The sequence below is a fragment of the Megalobrama amblycephala genome, linkage group LG7, assembly GCF_018812025.1.
Source record: "Megalobrama amblycephala isolate DHTTF-2021 linkage group LG7, ASM1881202v1, whole genome shotgun sequence".
NCBI classification, from domain to species: domain Eukaryota; kingdom Metazoa; phylum Chordata; class Actinopteri; order Cypriniformes; family Xenocyprididae; genus Megalobrama; species Megalobrama amblycephala.
The window spans coordinates 35,197,351-35,223,514 of record NC_063050.1 but is presented as its reverse complement, the minus strand read 5'-3'; the positions used below and the strand labels follow the sequence as shown (position 1 = coordinate 35,223,514).

The window sequence follows — 26,164 nt, the reverse complement described above, 5'->3', positions numbered from 1 at the left end:
TTTTTAAAAAACACCTACTACAACATGACAGAATAGATTAAAGCTGCTGTAGGTAACTTTTGTAAAAAAAATTTTTTACATATTTGTTAAACCTGACATAATGTCCTGACAGTAGAATATGAGACAGATAATCTGTGAAAAAATCAAGCTCCTCTGGCTCCTCCCAGTGGTCCTATTGCCATTTGCAGAAATACACCGCTCCCGGTAAGAAACAACCAATCAGAGCCAGGAGGAGTGTCTTAGCAGTGTCAATCAATCAAGCTCGCGTGCGCGCTGATCTCACCCCTCCCATGCACAGCGCCAGCGCATACAGGCTTCAAGATTACCGGTGTGCCGCAGCTTTGCTTATGGCGGAAAAACAATCCAAACTGTCAATTCCTCGAGTGGCACCTGCTCATAAAATAAAGACGGGTAAACGGAAAAAGACAGATGACGATGATAAAAAAGCCAAAAAGAAAGAATTAGATAGAGCCCGAAATAAAACGAGGGTAAATATCGGAGCGGCTTTTCCGAGGTGGAGGGAGCTACGTGTCCTGAACGGATTAAAAACCGATGCAGAGTCAGCCACATTTCTGCTTGATTTGTTTAATTTTTTAAGAACTACACAACTAAGATAATTTCAAAACAGGACTGACAAATTATGTATGGCATGGTTTCTTGTAGATTTCAGGGTGGTCCTTTGCATATAACATCGTTTTATTTCGCCATAAGCAAAGCTGCGGCACACCGGTAATCTTGAATTTGACGCCTGTACACTGTGCATGAGAGGAGTGTGATCAGCGCGCACGCAAGCTTGATTGATTGACACTGCTAAGACACTCCTCCTGGCTCTGATTGGTTGTTTCTTACCGGGAGCGGTGTATTTCTGCAAATGGCAATAGGACCACTGGGAGGAGCCAGAGGAGCTTGATTTTTTCACAGATTATCTGTCTCATATTCTACTGTCAGGACATAATGTCAGGTTTAACAAATATGTAAAAAATATTTTTTTTACAAAAGTTACCTACGGCAGCTTTAATCAGAATGGTGTTTATGTGTAACTGTTCCTTTAAGAGGCCGTCATTGACGCTGTGGTCAGCCACGTATCGCCACGTCTCTACGCATGCGCGTCCGAGTCAGTTCCGGGCTGGGTGCTGGTGTGTTGAGAGATCAACATCAGGCAGCTGCTGATTTTAATGACATTTACTCTCTGCCTGTTCTGGGGAATCTCTTTAGTTTAACCGACATTTAATCTGTCAGGAGATCAACGTTTAAAATAGTACGAAAGCGGACACATAGAAAGATGAATTTCCTCAGGGGAGTAATGGGGGGGCAACCAACAGGCCCACAGCCGACTGGAGCAGAAACAGTGAGTTTATTTACTGCATAAACAAATAAATATATTTGTGAAGAAATAAAAATGAGTAAGTAAACAGCTGAAAGCAACTGCTTATCAAGTCAATGACAAACATTAGATTATGCTTACATATCAGTAGTTGATATATTGCACATAGAAATATGAATATAAATAGATGTATATGAACCAGGTAGTGTTTCAAAACATTTCTAAATGACACTTCCAAATCAGACAGTAACCCTGATTTAAAATGAGACTAGGTTAAATGGCATATGCTCAATTACACTATATGATGTTTGGTTTGTTACCAATATAGTCTTTGAATAGTGTTATTCTCACCGTAGTGATGTTTCCAACAAATGTTTCTGTAGGGATAATTTAACTTCGCTTTGACAAGGCATTTACCAACTGTTCTTGTGTGTCTTTCTGTTCAGATTCAGAAGTTGTGTGACCGTGTGGCTTCATCTACCCTGTTGGAGGATCGAAGAGATGCTGTCCGTGCCCTCAAATCTCTGTCCAAGGTGACCGGCTATTAATACTTGTCATGTTGATGTTTGTAATTGAGGTGTTGTGGATGTTGGGGTCAGTAAGTTAATGCTTTTATTTAGCAAGGATACACAATAATGACAATAAAAGATTTCTATGTCAAATAAATTATGCTCTGCTGAACTTTCTATTCATCAAAGAATCCTGACTTAAAAAAAAAAAAAATCACGTTTTATAAAAAGAAATGTTACTTGAGCATCAAATCAGCAAATCAGAATGATTTCCAAAGGATCATATGACACTGAAAACAGGAGTAATGGCTGCTAAAAGTAGCTTTGCTATCACAGGAATGAATTACGTTTTAAACCATATTAAAATAGAAAAGTTATTTTAAATTATAATAATATTTCATAATATTACTGTTTTTACTGTATTTTAAAATGCAGCCTTGGTGAGCATAAGAAACCTCTTTTGCAATCATTCTTACAGACTCCATACTTTGAATGACAGTATGCTCTATAATATTGAAGCTTGGTGTAATTGTGCAATAAGGTAGTGAAAAGGTCAGCCTATATAGTGATTAAAACCACAGTTAAAGGCCATTGTTTGCCACAATGCACAACAACCTCTTTATCCATGCCTATATTCAGTATAGTACATGCGTTGAGTATCTTATTGCTTTTAATATGTTTGTACATAAAGTTTTTTTAAGCAAATGCGTGGTGAAGTGATGAAGGGATCATTCTGCTAGAAGATATAGTCCCTACAGAATGTTGCTATGCAACTAAAATAACAATCCACTATGGGAGTTGCACAGTGAAATGGTGAACTGAACAGGTCTTATTTTGTGGAATATTGCACATTTTATAATAAGCCTGTACACGTTGGGCACTGATCATAATGCATAGGTGATATGAGAGTTAATAGAATATCAAAAAAGAAGGAATACAGTCCATGCTGTGGTTTTACTGTTAAAAACATGCCTTAAAGGATTAGTTCACTTTCAAATGAAAATTTCCTGATAATTTACTCACCCCCATGTCATCCAAGATGTCCATGTCCTTCTTTCTTCAGTCGAAAAGAAATTAAGGTTTTTGATGAAAACATTCCAGGATTATTCTCCTTATAGTGGACTTCAATAGACCCCAAATGGTTGAAGGTCAAAATTACAGTTTCAGTGCAGCTTCAAAGGGCTTTAAACGATACCAGACGAGGAATAAGGGTCTTAGCTAGCAAAATGATCGGTCATTTTCAAAAAAATTAAAAATAAACATGTATATGCTTTATAAACACAAATGATTGCTTCCGCAAGACTGCCTTCCGTATTCTTCAAAAAGCTTATGCTGTATGTCCTACACATTCCCTATTCAAATTACAGAGCGAACGCGGCGCCAGTTCCGTTTTTTTGTCCGTAAGTTGAATAGGAAATTATCAGGAAATTTTCATTTGAAAGTGAAATAATCCTATAAGGGTGATGTGAGTAGTTTTGGTGAAAATACTTCCTCCTATCCCGATAAGCCATCATTAGCTGATTTGAATTAACAAATTGGAGGGAGAGTTCGGAAACAGTCATTATGCAGTTCCGTTTGGTGATGCTAATCTTGCAAAAAATTTCACATCTGTCCCAGAAGGGAAATTTCATATATTTTTGTATGTTTTGACAGAAAGTAAATACATTACTCAGTTGTTTGTGGAACATGTGTCAAGAAGATTTTTAATTGCAGAAATACCGTATGGAGGTTGGAACAATGGCGATGGACCATTTGGTTCGTATACTGCAGACTGACCGGTATGTTTCAAATTTTGGTATAAAAAAAATAAATAAATAAAAAAAATTGCATTAATAGTAACGATCTTGTTGTGTTCTGTTGATGTGATGTGAAAGGGCTTTGGATCATTTACCACATATTGTGACTTGTCTTTGGTGATTTTTTTTGAAACAGGTCAGACACTGAAATCCTTGGTTATGCTTTGGACACTTTGTACAATATTGTTTGCAATGATGAAGAGGAAGAACCAGGTATGTTTATTTTCTTATTTTAGTCTGGTTCAGATGTTATCACGTTGGGATTTTATTTGAATTGTTTCAATGTACATAAGTTTCTTGGGCTAAATCAGGTCTTATTCTTGGACTCCAAATGAATAGTTTTCTTTAAATTGTTCTTACAGTCTTTTCCTAGTCTCCCTCTTGCAGTTTATGTTTGATGAGCTGGGAAATATTGTATATCTGATCCTCCTCCTTTTTCTTTCCATGTTTAATCCACCAGATGAATCTGAAGGTAAAGCACTTTTTTGTGCATGATGCTGTCTAACCTTTAGCCCACCAATGCTTTGAAATCCCCATCGAATACATCCACTGCGTTTGACACAGCAACTGACACAGAAAATTTCACAGTGATCTGAACCCAAATCATTTTGCTAATTTCATAAAGCAGCAAATTTTAAATGCCTATATTACAGCGGAATGATGACACTAGTAGTTTTGTTCTTCTAACAGCAGTTCAGTTAAATTGAGACGTCTGTTTTTGAACAATCTCAAGTGTTAAAATCTTGTTTAGATGTCCAAATGAAAAGATTTTTATAAATGAAAGAGAACTCAAGTCCACTGTATAACAACTCCAGATGTTGTTTGCTGAATTTTTTTTTTTTTTTTTGATCAATGGCTAATTTAGGTTTGTTAAATTAGTTACTTCAGATCTGATAACAGACTGTTGATCATTATATTTGCGTGGTAGGTCAATCGACGTTGAAGCGACTGCATATTTTGCATATGTGCTACTGCATATTTTAGTTGTTGTTCATGGACTTCCAAGTTAATGGTAATATTAATTTTCATGTACGAGAATTAATAATGTCTACTAATAAGCAATAATAATTTAACAGTAATTAACAATTATTTAAATAATAATTGGATTTAGTGTATGTTTTAGTTTCTTTTTTTAGTTAATAAAATTATTAAAGTTTTTTTTTTAGGTTATGTTTGAGTTATTTACTTTTAAAAAAGACCCCATGAAATAAAAAATAAAATTTCACTTTTAAACACAGGAAAGAAAACTGCTCTCGTCAAACTTTTTTTGTTGTTGTTCGTTAAGGCTTAATATGACGTTTTGTCAGTATAAATGCAAGAATTGTCCTAGTATTAATAACTTTGTGTGGAGAAAAAAAAAAAAAAAAAAAGTTTGTTCTGTGTAGGGGAGGTTAAGCTATAACTGGTGTGGGGTTTTGTGTTTTCTTATTTTGCTTTATTTATTTATGTATTTATTTATTTTTTTGTTTGTATGTATTTTTTGCTTTTCACCCTTTCCACTGTCCAATTTCCAAACCTATGGGTTGATGTGCTTTTTTCTGTCCCTCTTTGTATTAATACAGTTCTTGTCAGCAGACACATTCCGCTGCTCTTCCGTCTGGAGGCTTGATAACATATTTATTGAAAATAGTTAATTTTCTGGCTCTTTGCAATTTTAGTGCAATAAGATTTAGCACAAAGTATCACCTTCTTCCTAGTATTAGTTTCTATCTATCTCCCCATTTCCCCTGCATTATCTGTGTTAAAATAATCAAATAAAAGTAAAGACAACAAAAAATATCTTTCTCTGCATCTCATTTTCTCTTAGAGGAGAACCAGCAAAAGCAGGAGGATGATTTGGGAGCTCTGTTCACTGACAAGTTTGTCCAGGAAACAGAAAATGTCACTCTGCTCCTCACACTGTTGGAGGTAAGCTTGAACTGTCAGCTATACTGATAGATTTTTTTATCATCTTGTTGCTTTCCATATTTCCTTAACATATTCCTGATGTTGTGTGACTGTTTTCCATGTTGTAGGAGTTTGACTTCCATGTCCGCTGGCCAGGTGTTAAGCTCTTAACAGCTCTTTTGAAAAACCAGTGTGCTCAGGTCCAAGGCATCATCCTGGTCAGCCCAATGGGTGAGTCAAAAAAATCTCTTTTTCTCTTGTAATTATCTGATTGTTTAGAACTATTTGCCAGTACAGATAATTTTTTTTTTTTTTTTTTCCCATCTACCTTGTTATATATCACATTGATGTGTAAAATATGATGTGCTTTTTAACTCAGTTTCTCAGTATGAAATTAAAGACCAGCTGAGAAAAAAAAAAGACTAATTTCTATTTCTGTTTTAGGGCACCACATAAATTCACTTATCTTCAAGTTAGGGATAGCTCACTCAAAAATGTTACTTCTGTGATCATTTACTCACCCTCACGGTATTCTAAACCTATATGACTTTCTATATTTTGCTGAACACATAGGTGTGAGAATTTTCATTTTTGGATGAACTATCGCTTTAAAAAAAAAAGTTTGATAAAGAAGTTTTAGAACCAAAGAACATTTAAACATTTAATCATTTAGCATACGCTTTTATCTAAAGCGACTTACAAATGATGAGAACAATTGAAGCAATCAAACCAACAATAGGGCAACAATATAGATAGTCCTAGTTTGTCTAGCACAGTACACATAGAATAGAATAGAATAGAATAGAATAGAATAGAATAGAATAGAATAGAATAGAATGGAATAGTAAATGTTAATATTAACAAGTCAAGAATTGAGTAGCATGACAACTGAAAGTGAGTAGCATAACAAAACTCCTGCACCCTTTTGTTCAGTTAATCGCTGAATAAGTGCCAAAAAAATCAAGGCAGCCACACAAGTTAATATGTGTGGCTTGAGGGTAGTTTTTTCCTTTTTCTTCATTTGCTCTGGTTGTAGTATGTCCAGAGTGACAGCTGTGTCATGTGAGTTCTATACATATATATTCTGAAATCTTTGTGGAGTAGATTCAACAAGTTTCTGGAAACATTCCGGAGCGATTTTGGTCCATATTGATAGCAGCACACAGTTTCTGCAGATTTATCGGATGCACAATAATGCATGCGAATCCCCCTTTCAACCACATCCCAAAAGTGCTCTATTGGATTGAGATCTGGTCACTGTGAAGGTCATTTGAGTATACTGAACTCATTGTTGTGTTCAAGATGATTTGAGCTTTGTGACATGGTGCGTTTATCTTTCTGAATGTAAGAGTATGATGTGGTCATAAAGGGATAGACATGGTCAGCAACAATACTCAGGCAGGCTGTGGTGTTTAAACAATGCTCAGTTGGTACTACAGAGCCCAAAGTGTGCAAAGAAAATATTCCCCACACCATTACACCACCAGCAGCAGCCATTGAACCATTAATACAAGGCAGGATGGATCTATGCTTTCATGTTCTGACACTACCATCTGAATGTTGCAGCAGAAATCATCAGACCAGGCAATGTCTTTCAAATCTTCTGTTGTCCAATTTTGGGTGAGCCTATGCAAGTTGTAGCCTCAGTTTCCTGGTTGTATCTGATAGGAGTGGCAACCGATGTGGTCTTCTGCTACTGTAGCCCATCTGCTTCAAGTTTGACATGTTGTGTATTCAGAGATGCTCTTCTGTATACCTCGGTTGTAACGAGTGGTTATTTGAGTTACTGTTGCCTTTCTATCAGCTCGAACCAGTCTGGCCGTTCTCCTCTGACCTCATGCATCAACAAGGCATTATATTGCAGAGAAGAGCCACCAAATGGATATTTTCTCTTTTCCGGAGCATTCTCTGTAAACCCTAGAGATGGTTGTGCATGAAAATCCCAGTAGGTCAGCAGTTTCTCTGAGCGTCCATGCCAGATCAACATACTGATGCTCAGTTTGAACTTCAGCAGATCTTCTTGACCATCAGTTTCTACAAAATATTAATCAGCACAATTGTTTTAAACATTGATAATAATAAGAAATGTTTCTTGTCCACCATATCAGCATATTAGAATGGTTTCTGAAGGATCATATGACACTGAGTAATGGCGGCTGAAAATTCAGTTTTGCCATCACAGGAATAAATTACATTTTAAAACATTTTAGAAAACCGTCCTTTTAATTTGGTAACCTGTTAGCGTTCCACTGTATCGCCTGTGGTACACGTACCTTTCAAAAGTTTGTCATTTGTCAAATTAAATATGGTGTCTACTGTCACTTAGGTTAAAATCTGTGCTACCTGCTGACTTCAGCTCCACATTCAGAACGATCATTCTTTAAAGCTGTTAAATATCTAGTTTCTAATGCTAATATGTTTTCTCACTTGACAGGAGTGTCTAGGTTAATGGATCTCCTTGCTGACTCCAGAGAAGTTATCCGTAATGATGTAAGTGTTATTGCTCTACATTAACATGAGTGTTCATACAGGAAGTCTCTGTTGAAATTAAATGAATCCATTTTACTTTTTTCCATTAAGGGTCTCCTACTACTGCAGCAGCTAACCAAAGGCAACGCAGCAATTCAGAAAATTGTGGCTTTTGAAAATGCATTTGAGAGACTTCTTGACATCATCACAGAGGAGGGTTCTAGTGATGGAGGTATGCAGTTAACAAACCCATTTCATTTTTAAAATACAAAAGCACACCCTTAAATTTCCAAAGATTGTGCATTAACCTCCCTATTCACCTCACAGGTATTGTGGTGGAGGACTGTCTCCTATTGTTGCTCAACCTCCTAAAGAACAATAGCTCCAACCAGAATTTCTTTAAAGAAGGCTCCTATATACAAAAGATGAAGCCATGGTTTGAGGTTGGGGATGACAACTCTGGCTGGTCAGCACAGAAGGTCACCAACCTCCATCTAATGCTGCAGGTCTGATATGAAGAATCCATTTAATATGTTTTGCTTAGTGTCACAATACCAAATAAACATCAGTAAGATTGGAATTAAAACATTTACAGTAAATTGTATGTTTTTATACGGATTAAATGAATAGTTCTAGTTCGTTATTATTATTATTATTATTATTATTATTATTATTATTATTATTATTGTTGTTGTTAAGAATTTACAGTAAGATTAAATTGATTAAGTTTTCATTTATTAAATTATTACCTATAGTCGTTTACATTAACTAACAATGAACAATACTTCTACAGCATTTATTAATCTTAGTCAATGGTAATTTCACCATTTACAAATACATTATTAAAATCCATAGTTGTATTTGTTAACATTTGTTAATGCACTGTGAACTTACATGAACAAACCATGAAAAATAGATGTTTACTAACTAAAATTAACAAAGATTAATACATGCTTTAAAAAATATATCACTCATTCTTAGTTCATTTTAACTAATGTTAATAAATGAGACCTTCCTGTAACAACATCAACAACAGCAACTACTACTACTACTTCTTTCTTCTTCTTCTGTTTTGTCTCTGTAGCTGGTGCGAGTTATGGTGTCTCCAGTGAACTCTCCAGGGGCTACAGCCAGCTGTCAGAAGGCCATGTTCCAGTGTGGTCTCCTCCAGCAGCTGTGCACCATCCTTATGGCCACAGGTGTTCCTGCAGACATTCTCACAGAGGTCAGATTAATCTCAGAATCTTATTCTCATGGGCCTTGTTGGCTTGTTCACACTAAAGGCCTGCGCTCTGCTCCATGTTGCACACAGTTGAGCACACAAGCCATTCAATGTGATGATGGACTTTGTTTCTGAGCACTCAAATCACCTGCTATTGCACACAGGTTTGGGTTAATGAGGAAAATTACGTCACACGAACTGTCCGAGAGACAAATCGCATCAAATGCATCATAAACACTTTTATGTGGAAAGCACTGAGAACGGTAGTGTCTGAGCTCCCATTCACCGTCTTCATTAGCTTACTGTCTTACTGTTGAACTGTTCTGTCGAATAAATTATCAGACAGAGCTGTTAAACAATGAAAGTAAAAAATATTAAAGCATTTGCTTTTCTACTATTATTAGTAAGGCAAATGCTATAATACTTTCTCATCTACCGTCAGCATGCAGCAAATATGCTCGCCAAGATGGATATTTTGAAATAATTCGGTGTATATCTGAGCGTTGAAGAGCTTTATGCCACTAAATAGAACTGAATTCAGGAACACATGCTGTCTTAGAGAGGTGGCTTTCTGTGTGTGAGCTTCAGGTGTGTTTGTCAGAGAGAGTAATGCATTGATCTTTTCCGTGGCTTATTGTGCTGTTTAACATCAAGCACGTCCCGCACTTTTTCTCATTCATGCATGTTCTTTTTGTGAAAACCGAAACATCAGACACAAGTGTTTTGCTTACGAAGGACATATGCAACATTTTTATTAATATAGCCTATAATAAGAGTACTTTGTTTACAAATAAAACAGTACATTTTATGTATGATAGGCCTATTTACTCACATTTTTTAAAAAAAAATCTTTTGTTTTTATGCAACGATGCAGAATCATTCACATCAGCATCGCAATGCAATGTAAAAATTAACTATATTCCACAGCTCTATATAATTGACATGAACAGTGGCAAAATTTCCAGTTTTCTCTCTACTCTCATCATTCTTGCTGCTCTCAATTGTTTAAGCCACTTGACACAATGATGCCTATGTTATTACTATAGCAACCACTGTAGATCACTAGATATTGAGACCACTGCTCAAAGAAGTGGATCCCTATCGGGCCATTGCAAAGTGGTCATTCACAAAGAACACGTTTTTGCATTGAAAAAGGTAAGACACGAGCAGTGGAATGGAAAAATTGCTAGGTTAACTTGAATGTGCGTTTTTAGAATGCCGTGTCATTCACACAATAGTTAAAGAACACCGTCTAGCACCTATACTGGTGCAGCATGCAGTTCTAAAGATCTGCTTTGAAAAAAATAAATTGCATGGAATTGCATCATCTACACATACCTGATGATTCTTTACTTATGCAGTTCTTATTAACTGTACCAATGATGTACCACTGAATTGTTTTAACTTTTTTTCTATTTGTCTTTCTTGTACAGACCATCAATACTGTGTCAGAGGTCATACGTGGATCTGAAGTGAATCAGGACTACTTTGCATCTGTTAACGCACCATCCAATCCACCAAGGTCTGGTTTGTCCTTTGTACTGTTTTTGAAACAATAATCAAAAAAGTATTTTCTGGTAAAGAGTTGACAATATAAACGTTGGCTGTTTTCTCCAGGCCTGCAATTGTAGTTCTTCTCATGTCAATGGTGAACGAGAGACAGCCATTTGTTCTCCGCTGTGCTGTACTTTACTGCTTCCAATGCTTCCTGTACAAGAACCATAAAGGACAAGGGGAGATTGTAGCCACACTGCTGCCCTCCACTATAGATGGTAAGGATTGCCCCAAGTAGTTGCTTAGTTGTGCCATTAGTTGATGCTGACTATTCATGGCTTATCTTATATATGGTGACAGCAAGAGGACAATTTTTCTGTCCAAAAATTGTGTCCTAATGTAGTGTTCACTTTCAAATTCACTTTCATTGAACTTTAATGTTGTTGTTGTGGTGGGTTTTTTTGTTTTGTTTTTGTTTGTTTTTTTGTCCTTTTTGTTATTTGGGTACATTGCATAACCCTGTCTCTCTGTCCCTCAGCTAACTCTATCTCAGCGGGACAGCTGTTATGTGGAGGTCTGTTCTCAGCAGACTCTCTGTCAAACTGGTGTGCCGCTGTGGCTCTAGCTCATGCGCTACAGGATAACCTCACCCAGAAAGAGCAGCTACTGCGGGTCCAGTTGGCCACCAGTCTGGGAAAGCCACCCGTTTCCCTTCTGCAGCAGTGCACCAACATCCTGTCCCAGGTACCCTCTCTCAAACGTATAATGTGCGTTTAGTCAACATTTTGGGTTTAAGACTCTGGGCTCATTGACATTAGTCCGGGGTATTGAACCTTTTGGGGTTTTTAATATTTTGCCTCAGTAATTCTACCGTATCTGCCTTTTTGCACATTAGAACCTTGTCTGTTGAAAAGACAAGAATATGTTGTGTTTTGGTTGCTGGTAGGGGTGTGCGATAGGTATGATATAGTTAAACAATATCATACAAGCAAGATTACTATTTTTCCCGAATATCAGCATGATTGCCTGTTTATTGTAATGTTGTATGAAATCATTATCACAATACGTTAAAATTATAAGTTACGTTTTAGACATTACATTGTCAATATTGTCTGTTTTTGCTTTTTCACGAACCGATGTGTCTCAGAGCAATACACAGTGGAGCTGCATTCCTAAAAATTTTTTTTTTCCGAATCGGATGAACAAATGACTTAATGAATCGGTCATAACGAGAGTCACTTGTCACCACCTACTGGTGGCTTTAGTTTAATATTTAAAGTATCTTTTAATTTAAAAGATCATAATATTTCAATATTCAAAATATTATTTAAAAAATTTCAAGAAAGTTATTTTAAAAGAAATAAAAGCATTAATAACCATTAGTGGACACAAATGGATACAAGACATTAATCTCACAGCAATATTTATGTAGTTGTATTTGCGGTGTAAAGCATCTAAATGCTACTTTTGATGCAGCTTCTGTGCCAAAGTTACATATTGTAACTTTCATTATCAACAAAATGGCAGAAAATGTTGAGAATGAGTGTTTTTTTTTTTGTTTTTTTTTTGGTCAATATCGCACACTCCTGGTTGCTGATCTACTGCATGGGTGTTGATTTGCTAGTTTGTTCTCAGGCTAAACATCAAGACCACCTTTTTCTACCAGCAGCATGGCTATCCACCAGTTAGACCAGCACCAAACCAGCATAAACCAGCCTTGACCATCATGAAAGTTCATGCTGGTCTAAGATGTTTTTTTGGCAGTTCTGGGCTAGGTATCCCCAGATTTGGGGACATTCTGAACTCGTATGGGAATGGTAGCTTGTGGTTGTCACTGAATTTCAAAGTGAACTGTGCTGTGGTTTTTGCAGGGTGATAAGCTCAACCGGAGGGTGAGTATCTGAGTGTGGGCAGTTTAATGCGATGGTGTGGCTTGGCCTCATTTCCACAATGGGGGTTCATTAGGTGTTTTGTGTTCCTTCTGTTTGCTGTTTCTTCCCTGTTTGTTGTGTTCCCTTACTGACCCTGGCAGCCCTGGCTTTGACCGTTTGGTTTTCAGCTGCTGGCCGCATGCTCTGGTCTTTCGGGCTTATTCAGTAACAGATGTATAGGACTCTGTGAAATCTGTACTGTTATTCACCCCTTTCAGGTGGCTGCTAAGTCCAATAAGTTTATGACTAAATATTCACTTAAAACTAGGGATGCACCGATAAGATTATTTTTTTTTTGCCGGCCCGGTAACAATTTTAGCTATTAGCCGATTCCGATACCGATATTTGTTACTTGCTCTCTTATTTCAACTTTTGTCATTAAAATAGATTAGTGTTTCGATCATGTTTTAAATTATCAAAGTTAAGGTATACTAGCTAGTTTATTGCTGCTTAAAATTTCTATTGAACATGGATTGGATCCATTTAACATTAAACAGGCCAATATAAATACATAAATACAGCAGACCAAAGATGCATATGAAATAAACAGTGCTTTTCAGGGACAGAAATCAAGTAAACACATTTAAAATATATTCTTCATTGTATAAGTTAAATATACATTCCCTTATTAAAGTTACAAAATTTAGTTCTTTTTTTTTTTCTTTTGTTGTTTGATTAACATTAACTCTTTCTCCACCATTGACGAAATTTTCCGTTATTCATGAGACAATGTTTCCCCACCAATGATTTCCTTGTTTTCTCTGTTATACGGTGGGGGGCTCTATTATGCAACTTATGAAAGAGGAGAGAATCTCCAGATCAAAACACAGGCAAAAAAGGAGCAGAAACAAGTGATAAAAGCATAGTTTATGCACATTGTAGTCTTTGAAAAAACTTTTGATTTTCTTTTTTTCAAAATGTTGCTTTTTTTATGAAACTTACACACATTCAAGTGTTGCTAAAAAAAATGCATGAAGATAGATTAAAAAGTTTTTTTTTTTTTTTTTTAAAAAGGTGAAAAAAAAAAAAAAAGCAGAGGCCGTTCTAACAACAAAACAAAATATTCTGGGCGCCATGGAAGTTTTGTTAAAATTATCAAAATTGCTGGCGTGGCCAGCAACTTTTTTGAAAAACGCTGACAGGGAAAAAGTTTGAGTTCTCTTTCACATCTTCTTGCACTATTTAAATTCACAAGGCTTAAAAACATGTGCAGAGGATACATTATCATGAAGATGCAGCACTGGCCTGATGGCAGTCCTTATTGTTAAGCCCTGCTGTATTTTGTATAGATTTCAATTTGTTTTAGCAAGAATTTATTTTACCCAGAGAAAAATGTTGGATTATGCAGCAGACATTATACAACTCAGTGCCTTCACGCAGTTAATTAATTGACCATCGGTTGGTTGTATCTGCCTTTTTCATGCTATTCATAGTTTTCAGTCATGTGATGCCACAGAGACCTGGAGGGCAAAACATGCATAGAACTGAATTACAGACCTGTCAATTTTCCATCTCAAAAGAAGAAAATCAAAAACATGTGAACAAAATGCAGGTTTTTGGCACTTGTGATCCATATCCAGCACCTGCTGCAGTATTTCAATCACTAAAATAGCTGGATATAATATTAAAGATCTAATTGAGTATAAACCTTAGAAGATGCATACTAATATATAGGTAAGCCCTGGATATGAACACAACACGCTAAATGGTTAAGCGTTTTCTTTATAATGGTTTTCTTTGAGAATACCCTGAACGAGAAACAGCGCGTTATTTATATTCTGGGTTCATCTGCTTGCGTGTACATAGTATGCATCATCAATAAAGTGTACACTGAACTTGGTCTTTGAATATCACTGCTTACTACATTAGTACTTGGCACAATCCTGGTAAAAATGACTGGCGGGTAATGGAGGAAAGCCTTGTTTTGCCCTCCAGGTGGGCGTACCGATAAGGCTATGACATCACATGAAAACTATGAATAGCCGATATGCTGGAGGTTTTAAATTGAACAAAAATCGACCATTATACCGGTGCATCTCTACTCAATACTACTATTCCTGACTGCTTTTTCTGCTGCCCATTGCTTTCCCGTTTTGCTTTTTGCAAATTGTTTTTATGAACATCTTAGTTATCTTGTGAAATATTTTATAACTAAAAAAAGTTGATAGATACTTTTACATTTTAATTTTGGTTATGCCTTTTTTTTTAACCCTTAAAACTAACAGTTCATAAAAGCTAGCCCTTACAGATGCTGTTGCTTTGACAAATTGTTGAAAAGTTAGGGATTTTGAACAGTAAAACCTTCTCAATATTGTTTGAATGTAAACGTTCATGGTCCCTTTTAAACACTGTTATTGCCATTTTGTAATACACATTAATACTTTCATTAAACAAAGACGCATTAAATTGATCAACAATGGCAGTAAAGACATTTTTAATGTTACAAAAGATTTCTGTGTCAAATAAATGCTGTTCTTTAAAAAAAAATGTATCATGGTTCAGACAAAAAATATTAAGCAGAACAGTTGTTTTCAACATTGACGGTAATAAATGTTTCTTGAGGACTAAATAAGCATATTAGAATGATTTCTGAAGGATCATATGACTGGAGACTGAAGTAATTCAAAATTTAGCTAAGCCATCACAGGAATAAATTCCATATTAAAATATATTAAAAAAAAATTTAAAAAAAAAAAAGTAATATTTTACAATATTACTGGTTTTACTGTATTTTTGATCAAATAAATGCAGCTTTGGTGAGTATAAGACTGTATACAACCTTTTGAAGGTAGTGTAAGTAACGCAAGTGTTCACACTAAAAAACAGTGACATATAGTGTGCTACGAGTACTTGGATGTTGTAGTTCTTCAAAAATACAAAGTGCAGAATTTTAAACACTTTATGCACTCAGTGGTCACAAGTTTATTCAAGTGGAGAGGCTAGTACAGTACTAGTAGCAACACATCACGTGCATTTGGAAAAAAAAATTTATTGAAAAATGGTGAATGCTTCTGTGTAGTAAAAATGTTAAATGTTCCATTTGAAGTGACACTACTCTTCTAAAATGTATACATTCTATGGTTGAGTTCATAGTGTAAGCGCATAGTATAATCAGTACACCATTTGGGAGGCTCTTGTCATCCTTTTAAGGTTGTGCTTGCATTTAGAACACATTTTACATTGAGAGACTTCAGATTTTGAATTTGTGTTGTGGTTATCCTTGATGGCATTTTATCCTCAAAAGCTAATTAACATAAAGAGTGTGTTTGTGCGTGTGCCAGCATATACTACATATACAGCTACTCGCTAACATCCAGTTTACTAATTGCATGTATGCTGTGATAAAATTTGGATTAAGGTCTTCGTAGTTGTCTGTTTTTTTAGGCCACTTTGAAAAATTTGAAATTGAACCACACTTTGTAGCACACTATTTGTGCCTGTTTTTCTTTAGCTCATAGATATTGAGTAGAATTTGCCAACAAACATTTTTGAAATTTATCATTTTCATTATTTTTATTATCTGTAGACTAATTAGTGGAAAATCCTTGCCAAAATAAATAAATAAATAAATATATATATATATATATATATATATATATATATATATATATATATATATATATATATATATATATATATATATATATATATATATATATATATATATATATATATATATATATATATATATATATATATATATATATATATATATATGTATATATATATATATATATATATATATATATATATATATATATATATATATATATATATATATATATATATATATATATATATATATATATGTATTATATATATATATATATATATATATATATATATATATATATACATGTATTATAAATTGTTATGTTTTAACTGAACGTAAACAGTTGAGAAAGAAAACATGTGTAACAGTATAATGGATCTGTGCATCAGGTCTTAAGATGACAGCATATAATATACCTGCTGCTAAATTATGAAATAATATTAAAAATATCTATATGGCAGTTTTTCCCCCATGGTATCGATGTCAAAATTTTGGCCGGTGAAAATGCTGAGTGGCTAGTAACCACTAAAAAACACTAGTCACAGTGGCTGGTGAGCAAAAAAGTTAATGTCAAGCCCTGATCTTATGTAGGATCAAATTTTAATTGCAATCAAAACAGGTCAAAGACAAGTTCTGACTCAAAAAAAGCAACTATCTGTAATCTTGCTATTTATTGTATTTCTGCAAAAAATTAGCAAATACGATTTGTAGAACCTTGAAATACTGTCTAAAATGACTTTTTAAAATGACAATTTTAAAACATTAAGTGGCTGTTTCTTTATCATTAATTTGCTTATTTCTTAGAGGTTAAAGTTGTATGTTAGCTCAATATAACTGCATATGGCTGTAGTAGTGTGTGATTAAGACTGTATAATTGTGTTGTTTTTTCTTCTGTGTACAGGGCAGTAGGGTGCAGACGAAGGTCGGTCTCCTCATGTTGCTCTGCACCTGGATTAGCAACTGTCCAATCGCTGTCATGCACTTCCTGCACAATCAAGACAACGTTCCCTTTGTATCCTTTTATCCAGAGAGACACAGCTGATTTATTTAGTTGATATACATAGATACAGTGTATAACTAATCTCGTTGTGCTTGTACAGTGATGATAAAAAGTTTGAATCTTAGTTAATAATTTACAGAGTGACATTATATTTTACTGTGTTAAAGTCTGTATGGGAGGCTAGTTCTGATCACAGCGTTGTATGCATTACATTACATCACAGCAACCACATTAAATTTTCTTTTTAGATTAGACTACAGCAATTGTAAACTTGTCTGTGATTTTGATGGCTCGTGTCATTTTTGTGTACAGTTACATTTTTGTCAGGTACTCTGTGTGCTGAGTTTCCTTAAATTATGTGTTCAGCTGACAGGTCAAATTTCAGAAAACCTGGGTGAGGATGAGCGACTGGTTCAGGGTCTGTGTGCTCTGTTGTTGGGGATTTGTATCTACTATAATGACAACAGCTTAGAGAATTACACTAAGTAGGTTCTTACTTTATCCATTCATGCTTTCTTTTGTTCATATTTCTTTGTCTTATAACTAAATCTGTCGGCTGATTTAAATTATCCATGATTAAACTTTTTTGCTAATTAAAGTGCAAATAAATATATTTTATTCAATAGATTAACACATTACATGTGTAAATGTTGGTTTTGATAAATTGAATAGAATAGAATAGAATAGAATAGAATAGAATAGAATAGAAAACAAAACAAAACAAAACAAAAATTATTCCTATAATGCGTTTTATATATAAATCAGGTCAAATAGGTAACTGGGTAATAACACTACCATTCAAAGAAATTACTTTTATTCAGCAGGGATGCATTAAATTGATCAAAAGTGACAAATAAAAGCTGTTTCTTTTGAACTTTTTATTTATCAAGGAATCCTGAAAAATAATTTCACCATTTCCACAAAAATACTAAGCATAACATTTTTTTTTTTCAGCGTTCATGATAATAATAAATGTTACTTGAACAGCAAATCAGCATTTTATAGAATGATCTCTGAAGGATCATGTGACACTTTTTGACTGGTGTAATGGCTGCTGAAAATTCAGCCCACTTTATACCATTTTCCCCAGTGCCGTCATTAAAATTTGAGCCTTCTTTACTATTTCTCACTGTTACACAAAATATATTTTCCTCTTCACAGAGAAAAGCTGAAGCAGTTGATTGAGAAGCGCATAGGGAAGGAAAACTTTGTGGAGAAGTTGGGCTTTATAACTAAACATGAACTGTATTCCCGTGCTGCTCAGAAACCTCAGCCAGCCTTTTCCACCCCGGAACACATGCTGTTCGATCATGAATTCACCAAACTTGTCAAAGAGTTAGAAGGTCAGTCTTGGAGTCCTGAACACAAACTAAAAAGACCTCTTTTCCCTTGTTATTAACATCTGCCGGTGATCCGATCACAAGTGCACAGTCTTAAATTCAGGTGTAAATGGGATGCAGACCTATTGAAATTTAGTCACTCAAACCACCAGGGGTGCATATATCCATGCTAATGGGTCCCGTCCAACATCAAAGGACCACCTACCATAATATAATGCTATATAATCTTTATGCCACAACAAGGGTTTTAAACTTTACTGGTGAGGCACGTCTTCAAAAGAAAGCGGTCATCTGATCAAAATGTTTCAGATCAGAAGTCCCTAGAAACGGATCACTGAAGATGGATGTTAATATCTGTATTTCTCACACAAGTAATAACTGTATCCTTGACATTTTGTCATTCTGTGTTTGATATTAAAGGGACCATATCACACAATACGTATTATTATTTTATTTTTTTCCTCATTTGAGATCTACTGTTCATACTTTACACCAAAAATATTTGTTCATGAATAATTATTATCCTCCATGCTCTCTCTGTTCTTTAGAATTAAACGGTCCATGATGCTGGGCCTTAAAGAAACACCGTGTGAAATTTTAATATGAACCATGTAGGATCAGATTTATTTTTCATGTTCTGTATTTGTTCATAGGTATGATAACAAAAGCAGTGCTTAAGTCAAGCGAGGAAGAGAAAAAGGAAGAAGAGGTGAAGAAAACACTAGAACAGCATGACAGCATTGTCACCCAGTACAAAGAGTTGATCAGAGAGCAGGTAAAAATACATCAAACTATATCCCATTCTCTTATTTTGTCAAAGTGCAATGTTTCAAACTAATACTAGTGATATTTTAGGGTATATATTATATGAGTATTCATTTGAGATTTGGATTTTTCATGAGGCAACAACAGTTTGCACACTTCGTCTATTTTGTATGAAAATCCTAAACTCTGTTGAAGAAAAATTCCAGCTGAAAACAAAAAACAAACAAATTTAAGTTCATTTAAACAATCTTGTATAAAGTAGTCATGTACAGAGTTGTCTGACTTTTTATAAGATTACTTTTCATTTAATATTTGATTATTTGTACCTGCCATGATATGGCAATAAACTACAAATACAGAAAAATTACAAATTATTAATGTTATGTCGCACCTTAAGCGAGTTTTTTGTGAAAGGACCCTTTCAAGCTTGGTATGAAAAAAAGTGACCTGGAAAATCTGACCAAGAAGAATGGGCTAACAGATACTTGTTATTTAGAGCTGTAATTGCTGCCATGGATCTTAATCCAGAGAAGTAAATCCTTATGTACTTTGGTTTGAAATATGGGCTTTATATATCTGTAGGCTTTCAGGAGGAGGAATCATTAAAAAATAGGCATATGTTTAAATTCTAAATTAATTTTCTTTCTCCTGTATTTTATCCCCTTTTAATTACAGGATTCTCAAATAAAAGAGCTGAAGGAGCAAGTGACATTGCTGACGTCCCAGAATGAAAAGATGCAGAGCACCGTATCACAGCAGCTCTCTCAGATCCAGCAGCACAAAGACCAGTACAACATCCTCAAACTCAAACTAGGTACTGAGCAAATATCAGATAAATATAATTTGTTTGAGAAGTATTTGCAGTATTTTAGAAAATAAATAAATAAAATAAATAAATTAATAACAAATAAATCCCTAATAAATTACCTTTCGTGAACTACTGTTTTTAATTAGGGCTGGACGATTAATCGAAAACTGACGTAATTTTCCCATGTTGGTTATTTTGTTTTTTTAATCCTGTTAATACTTTCCCTTTAAATACATACTACCGCGTGTGTAGTCATGTGACTCCGCCCCGTCCAGTCAGTGGCATGGAAGCAACACGGAGGCAAACTCAAATGCCGAGTCAACATACAGACAACACGCAAGCCCTGAAGCCAGCAATTAATCACTAAAGTAGCTTAGAAACTCAAAAGTTATAGCATATATTTTTCTACTTTTGAAGTAACTACTTACAACCCACAGCTTCACAGTTAATAGAGAGAGATGGCATGACTAATTCACACACGCAATCGCTCTTTCATTAATGCATTCAAATAAATGTACAGGTGCTGTGCTAATTTATCTGTATCTGATTTACAACGAGCAGAAATCTGTAAGAAATGTTAGGAACCATAGAAAAAAATAACCGCTGAAAGTGAGCTATGTCATGTCGGAGCACACTTTCATTAGGAAAAAACATCCCACCTTTTTAATAAACAAAAAAAAAAAAAAAAAAAATTAAAAACAAAATAATCGTTCATTAATCATAATCGAGGTAAAATGTTCAGTTAATCGAGATTTTGATTTTAGGTCATATCAGTCCTACCAGCCCTACTTTTAATTACTTTTACTATTGGTCCACTCTTCCTTCACACTCTGTAGGTAAAGATAATCAGCAGACAGGTAATCAGGCAGAGGCGGCCCATGTGAACGGACTGCAGCCAGAGGAGCTGAACCAGCTCAGAGAACAACTTGAAGAACTGCAAAGACAAAACCAGCTGCTGCAGACACAGCTGGCTGAAAAGGACTCTCTAATAACCAGCATGGTATGTGTGTTCAGTTTTTCCATCCTCCCAAAATGTATTTTATATTAGTATTTGGGCGGGGTTGACAATATCGATTTCTTGATTTTAGTCTGTTCTGATGAACCAATATCGATTCTTAAATCCCAAGAATCTATCTTTCAGTCTGTTTGTTTAAACATTATTTGTAGCTCTAGTCCCATCAAATAAATTGTAATAAGCTTTATGATATTCAGTCTAGAGAAGACCATTTTGATCATTATATGCACTCTCAAGTCAAGTCACCTTTATTTATATAGTGCTTTATACAATACAGATAATAATAATTATTATTATTATTATTATTATTATTATTATTATTATTATTACAATTTAAAAGAACCTTTCTTTATTTTAATATATATTAAAATGTAATTTATTCTTATGGCAAAGTTGAATTTTCAGCAGCCATTACTCCAGTTTTCAGTGTCACATGATTTTTAAGAAATCCTTCTAATATGCTGATTTTGTCTTATTATTATACATTTTGACAGTTGCTGCTTAATATATTGTTAAATGTAACATTATAAATGTATTCACTGTCACTTTTGATCCCTTTATTTCATCTGTACTGCCCCAAAACTTTTGAACTACAATGTTATATTTGGAAATATTTGTGCCCAACAGAAAGCTGAGGGCGTCCCATCAGCAGAGGGCTCAACTTCAGAGGTCACAGAGTTACAAAGGGTAAAGTTCAAACCTTTCTCATTATATTCATTGGAGATTTCATCACATAACATTATGTACCATTTTGCACTTGCAAAACCAAACACTTTGAACACTATGTTTGGTTGCAGGAGGTGGAGTTGCTGAAAGCTCAGCTGCAGAGCCAGACTGCAGAGATCACACAATTACAGCGTGAAAGACAGGAGCTTCTCAAAGGATCTGAGACCACAGTAAGTGTATTCCACTCACTGATCATTGTACAGACACTACAGTCAAGAGCGCTGTTGTCTCAGCCTTAGATGGCATCCGCACAGACCACCTATGAACCGTCTGTTGTATAATTCAATCTCCAAATCACAAGCTCCACAGTGATAGTCAGTCAGGACTGGGGTTTTTTTTATCAATAAACTAGGGGAGTGAGAGAAAAAAAAATGTGATTTCATCTTTTAATGATTCAACTCTGTTGTCAAATTTTAACATATTTTGACTATTTGACAAAATTGATTTTCTAAATGTTAGTTAATAATGTAATGTTAACAAAATGGAAAAGGCGGAGGTCAACTGTGAGAGAAGTGCAGCGCCCAGACAGTTTAGAAAGCGCACACCTCATTATGTGAACAGCAGTCGAGTACATAAAGGTGTGCAATATGTATCGTCTACAATAATATCTAATTTTTGTTTTAACAATGTGTCAGTCACTTTGCAGAATCAAAAAAAAAAAAAAAAAAAAGCCTTGAGAGTGCATGGTTACTGCATGATGTAGAATGCAGTTGGAATGCCAGTGAAAATAGTTCCAAACAAAGCCACAGCAGAACTGTTGTGAATTCACAAGCAACACATAACAGAGTTTCATTACTGAATAATTCAATGACTCGTTTATTAATAGAGGGGTATGCTGCAACCTACTGTTTTTAGTTTCATATTTAAAGTATTATTTCATATTTCAATATTAAAAAAACATGAATCTCATAGCATTATCAAACAGTCTGTGTAAATACTCCTAAATGCCACTTCAGATGCAGCCTCTGTGCTACATCTGCAGTGTCACATCAGACGCTGTCATCCACAAATGAAAGACAGAACAAAAACCTCAAGAAATTTTATTTTTGGACCAAGTAGTTCTACTATATTGAATCGAATTGATTTTTTTTCTGAGTTATATTATGTTCTCATATTAACATAGATTTAGCCACCCCTAAATGTTGCATAAACAAAATTGTGTTAAGTAACTTGACGTCAGAAAAAGCTACAATTTGGATCCGATTGTATGCTAGTAGTCTAATGTCTAGCTGGTAATAAGTTCACTTTTTATGTACACTTCAAACTATTCAACTGTTTGTGATTGGTAAGATTATTTAATGCTTAAAAAAAAAAAAAGTCTCTTATGCTTGGTTATACCCAGGCTGCATTTAGTTTATTGAAAATACAGTAAAAACAGAAGAATTGTGAAATACTACTACAATTTAAAATAACTGTTTTCTATATTAATATATTTTAAAATGTAATTCATTCCTGTGATGGCAAAGCTGAATTTTCAGCATCATTACTTCAGTCTTCAGTGATCCATCCGGAACCATTCTAATATGCTGATTTGGTGCTCAAGAAACCTTTCTTATTATCATCAGTTGAAAAGTGATAATAAAGTTCAACAGATTTTTGCAGCATTTATTTGAAATAGAAATATTTTGTATCAATGTAAAAGTCTTTACTTAGTCACTTTTGATGTACCATTGCTAAAAAAAAAAAAAGTATTAATTTCTCTCAAATGTAATCTTACTGACCTCAAACTTTTAAATGGTAGTGAATGTGTCTTTTAGTTTATTGTTATCTTTCTTTCAGGCTGCAGTTCCAGGAGAAAATAGTCTCTACACAGAGAAAATCGCAGAGTTAGAGAGCAGGCTCTCTGCTCAGACAGCAGAGACACAAAAGTTTAAGGTGACTTACTCTAGACAAACTTTTACTCAGTTACTGATTTGGTGTGTTTTTACATTTTACATCATTTCCTGTTTAACCCAATTCTTGCTCCCTTTTCACTCTCTTTCAGGGGGAAGTTAAAACTCTTCTGGAGAGTCGAGAATCGATGGAGAAGGACCTTGCTTCAGCCACAAGCACGGCCGCCATCATGCAGGCAGAGAAGAACAAGTTGCAGCAGGAAGTTCAGGAGTCCAAGAAGGAGCAGGACGATCTTCTCATGCTACTCGCTGACCAGGACCAGAAGATTCTGAGCCTGAAACAGAGACTCAAGGACTTGGGAGAGACGGTACATTCCTCACGGGACTCCAGAACATAGTTTCACTGGCTTTGCATTCATCAAATGTTGTATTGTGGTGTATTTTGAAGCTATTAATTGAGCCGGTCAACACAGAGCACTTCTTTTTTTAATTTTTTTTTTTTTTTAAACTTGACGCATGTCAGTGGAACGGGAAAAAAACGTAAGGTCTAGAGATGCTTTTTTTTTTTTTTTTTTTTTTTTTTTTTAGAAATTTGAACTTTTAACTTGAGTGCCATGTTTTTAGGCCCCGTTTACACTAGTGCGCTTTCACTTTAAAACGGCGTTTTAAAATGAAAACGATCCTCGTCTACACTGGCGTTTCCACAGTGTATTGGAAACGATCTCAGTCTACACTACATGAACGAAAACGCATGTCACATGACCGTTCATGCACAATGGGTATGCACGTACAATTGTAAACGATTGCCTCTTGTGCATGTAGCTTGCTGCAGTATTAAAAATATGCTGAGTTTAACTACACAGTGGCTGCTAAAAATATGACAATTAAGCCAGCAAAGATTGCAATTCAGTCTCAATGTTATTGTTTACACGGTCGTCAAGGATATGCAGCGCGAACGTGGGCAACCATGCCTTCGTTTTCAAAAGTCTAGTACGTTTACACTGAATTGTAACCCCAGCATTTCCAAACTAGAAAGGACTCTGCTGCGTTTTCGAAAACGCCAGAGTAGTGTAAACGTCAGGCATATCCATAGCAAAAGTTATGCGTTTTAAAACTAAATCGCACTAGTGTGAACGGGGCCTTAGAATGCTGTGTCATGTGAAAGATGCGAGACTCTACCGCAGTGGTTAAAGATGCCTTTCTAGTGCATTTACATTGAAAAACAATGGAAAAGTAGCACAGTGGAATGAAAAAACTTGTTCTGTGTGAACGGCCCCTTACATTTTGTTGTTCTTATCTGTGGTTTTGATTTGACTTTCTTTTCTTTTTTTCTCACTACAGATTGAAGATGAGGATGATCTGGATTCAAAGGACCAGTTTGATGATGAGGAGGAGGAGGAGGAAGACGAAGAGTGTGATGAATGAATAAAAAAGTATTGACTTAATAGTGGAAGTGAAAGACTGCTAACATTAACCTGTCACTTACGCTTATAGAAAGAGATTGAAAGCCTTGGACAGTAGAGCTGATCTTCTGATTTTTAGAAGAATCACGTATTTCTTTACTTTCTTCAGACCTGCATTTTAATTTTTAGAATTTATTTCACTGTGGGAAAACAATACAAGGATTTCATTTTCCAGCTAATTGAACCAGACTCATTTCATTACAACAAAAAAAAACCCTTCAAAATTATTCTGATAATAAACACAGGTGAATACTTTGTTTTTGCAACATTCCCAATGCTTATGTCATGGTCGCACAACTTAGAAGATTCTGAAGAGCTTTTTGCACTAATGATGGAGAGGAGAAAATAAAGAAAAGATCTGCTCCTTCTTTGTTGTGCATAGTGCAAAACCATGGAGATGTTCGTCTGCATTTCCATGAGGGTTTGAGAGTTTGTGAGAGTGTCTATGATGGATGGATATGTTCTGTAAGACATGCCTTCTCTGCTCAGGTGCATAGTGAACTCTGTTTAACATCTCATTCAAATTTTGTCCATTTCCTGTTTTGCATTAGATTGCTTCCTGGTCAGATGGCTGTTAAGTTGTTTTTGTTTTTGTTTTGTTTTGTTTTTCATCTGTTCATGCATGTCAGCAGTTTTCAGAATTGTTCAGTCATCTACTCATATTTACAAGTGATCAAAACACCAACCCACATTGCATACATTGCTCATACTAGCCACATTGTTTCCAATGTGATGTTGTTCATAAACACACTGCTGAAGTCCCACTAAATGTTGGGATGTACACTTTCAGGTTCCTCTAGAACTGGAGAGCTATTTTGCAAAATTTGGTTTAGCCTTTGGTTAATTTATGGATAAACAAGCCTCATTAGAATAAACTATATAAATACTTGTCTGTGATGTTTTGGTCTTAAAGTTTTTAATTCAAATTCTTGATAGGTGTGTTACATATATTTGAGGATTCACAAGTTCTTTTCTACTGCTAATACCCATAAATATAATTCTGCCATGAATTGCCTTCATGGTCATGCTT

General features: G+C 35.1%; 1 protein-coding gene across 4 annotated transcripts; it reads left to right on the top strand.

Annotated features, from left to right (window-relative positions):
• The first annotated feature begins 1,092 nt into the window (after positions 1-1,092).
• uso1 (USO1 vesicle transport factor) lies at positions 1,093-26,031 on the top strand. Of its 4 annotated transcripts, XM_048197200.1 has the most exons (26): positions 1,094-1,348; positions 1,771-1,857; positions 3,547-3,611; positions 3,766-3,842; positions 4,090-4,101; positions 5,437-5,537; positions 5,645-5,747; positions 7,951-8,006; positions 8,097-8,217; positions 8,313-8,491; positions 9,070-9,210; positions 10,641-10,729; positions 10,825-10,979; positions 11,240-11,445; positions 12,573-12,593; positions 17,087-17,197; positions 17,552-17,670; positions 18,347-18,528; positions 19,179-19,300; positions 19,966-20,104; positions 20,935-21,098; positions 21,741-21,800; positions 21,911-22,009; positions 23,619-23,714; positions 23,824-24,039; positions 25,013-26,031. In XM_048197200.1, the coding sequence occupies exons 1-26, from the start codon at positions 1,283-1,285 to the stop codon at positions 25,094-25,096; spliced, it is 2,871 nt and encodes a 956-aa protein (XP_048053157.1). In that variant the 5' UTR covers positions 1,094-1,282; the 3' UTR covers positions 25,097-26,031. The 4 variants fall into 4 exon arrangements, with proteins under 4 accessions (XP_048053158.1, XP_048053157.1, XP_048053159.1 ...); XM_048197201.1 differs by lacking the exon at positions 4,090-4,101 and having other exon boundaries at positions 1,093-1,348; XM_048197202.1 differs by lacking the exon at positions 12,573-12,593.
• The last annotated feature ends 133 nt before the right edge of the window (positions 26,032-26,164 follow it).

Bases quoted from the DNA above. Each gene is read 5' to 3' on its own strand.
- uso1 (XM_048197200.1), top strand. From the start codon at position 1,283: ATGAATTTCCTCAGGGGAGTAATGGGGGGGCAACCAACAGGCCCACAG. The intron at 5,748-7,950 runs GTGAGTCAAAAA...CTCACTTGACAG, and splicing joins CATCCTGGTCAGCCCAATGG to GAGTGTCTAGGTTAATGGAT. The intron at 8,007-8,096 runs GTAAGTGTTATT...TTTTCCATTAAG, and splicing joins GAGAAGTTATCCGTAATGAT to GGTCTCCTACTACTGCAGCA.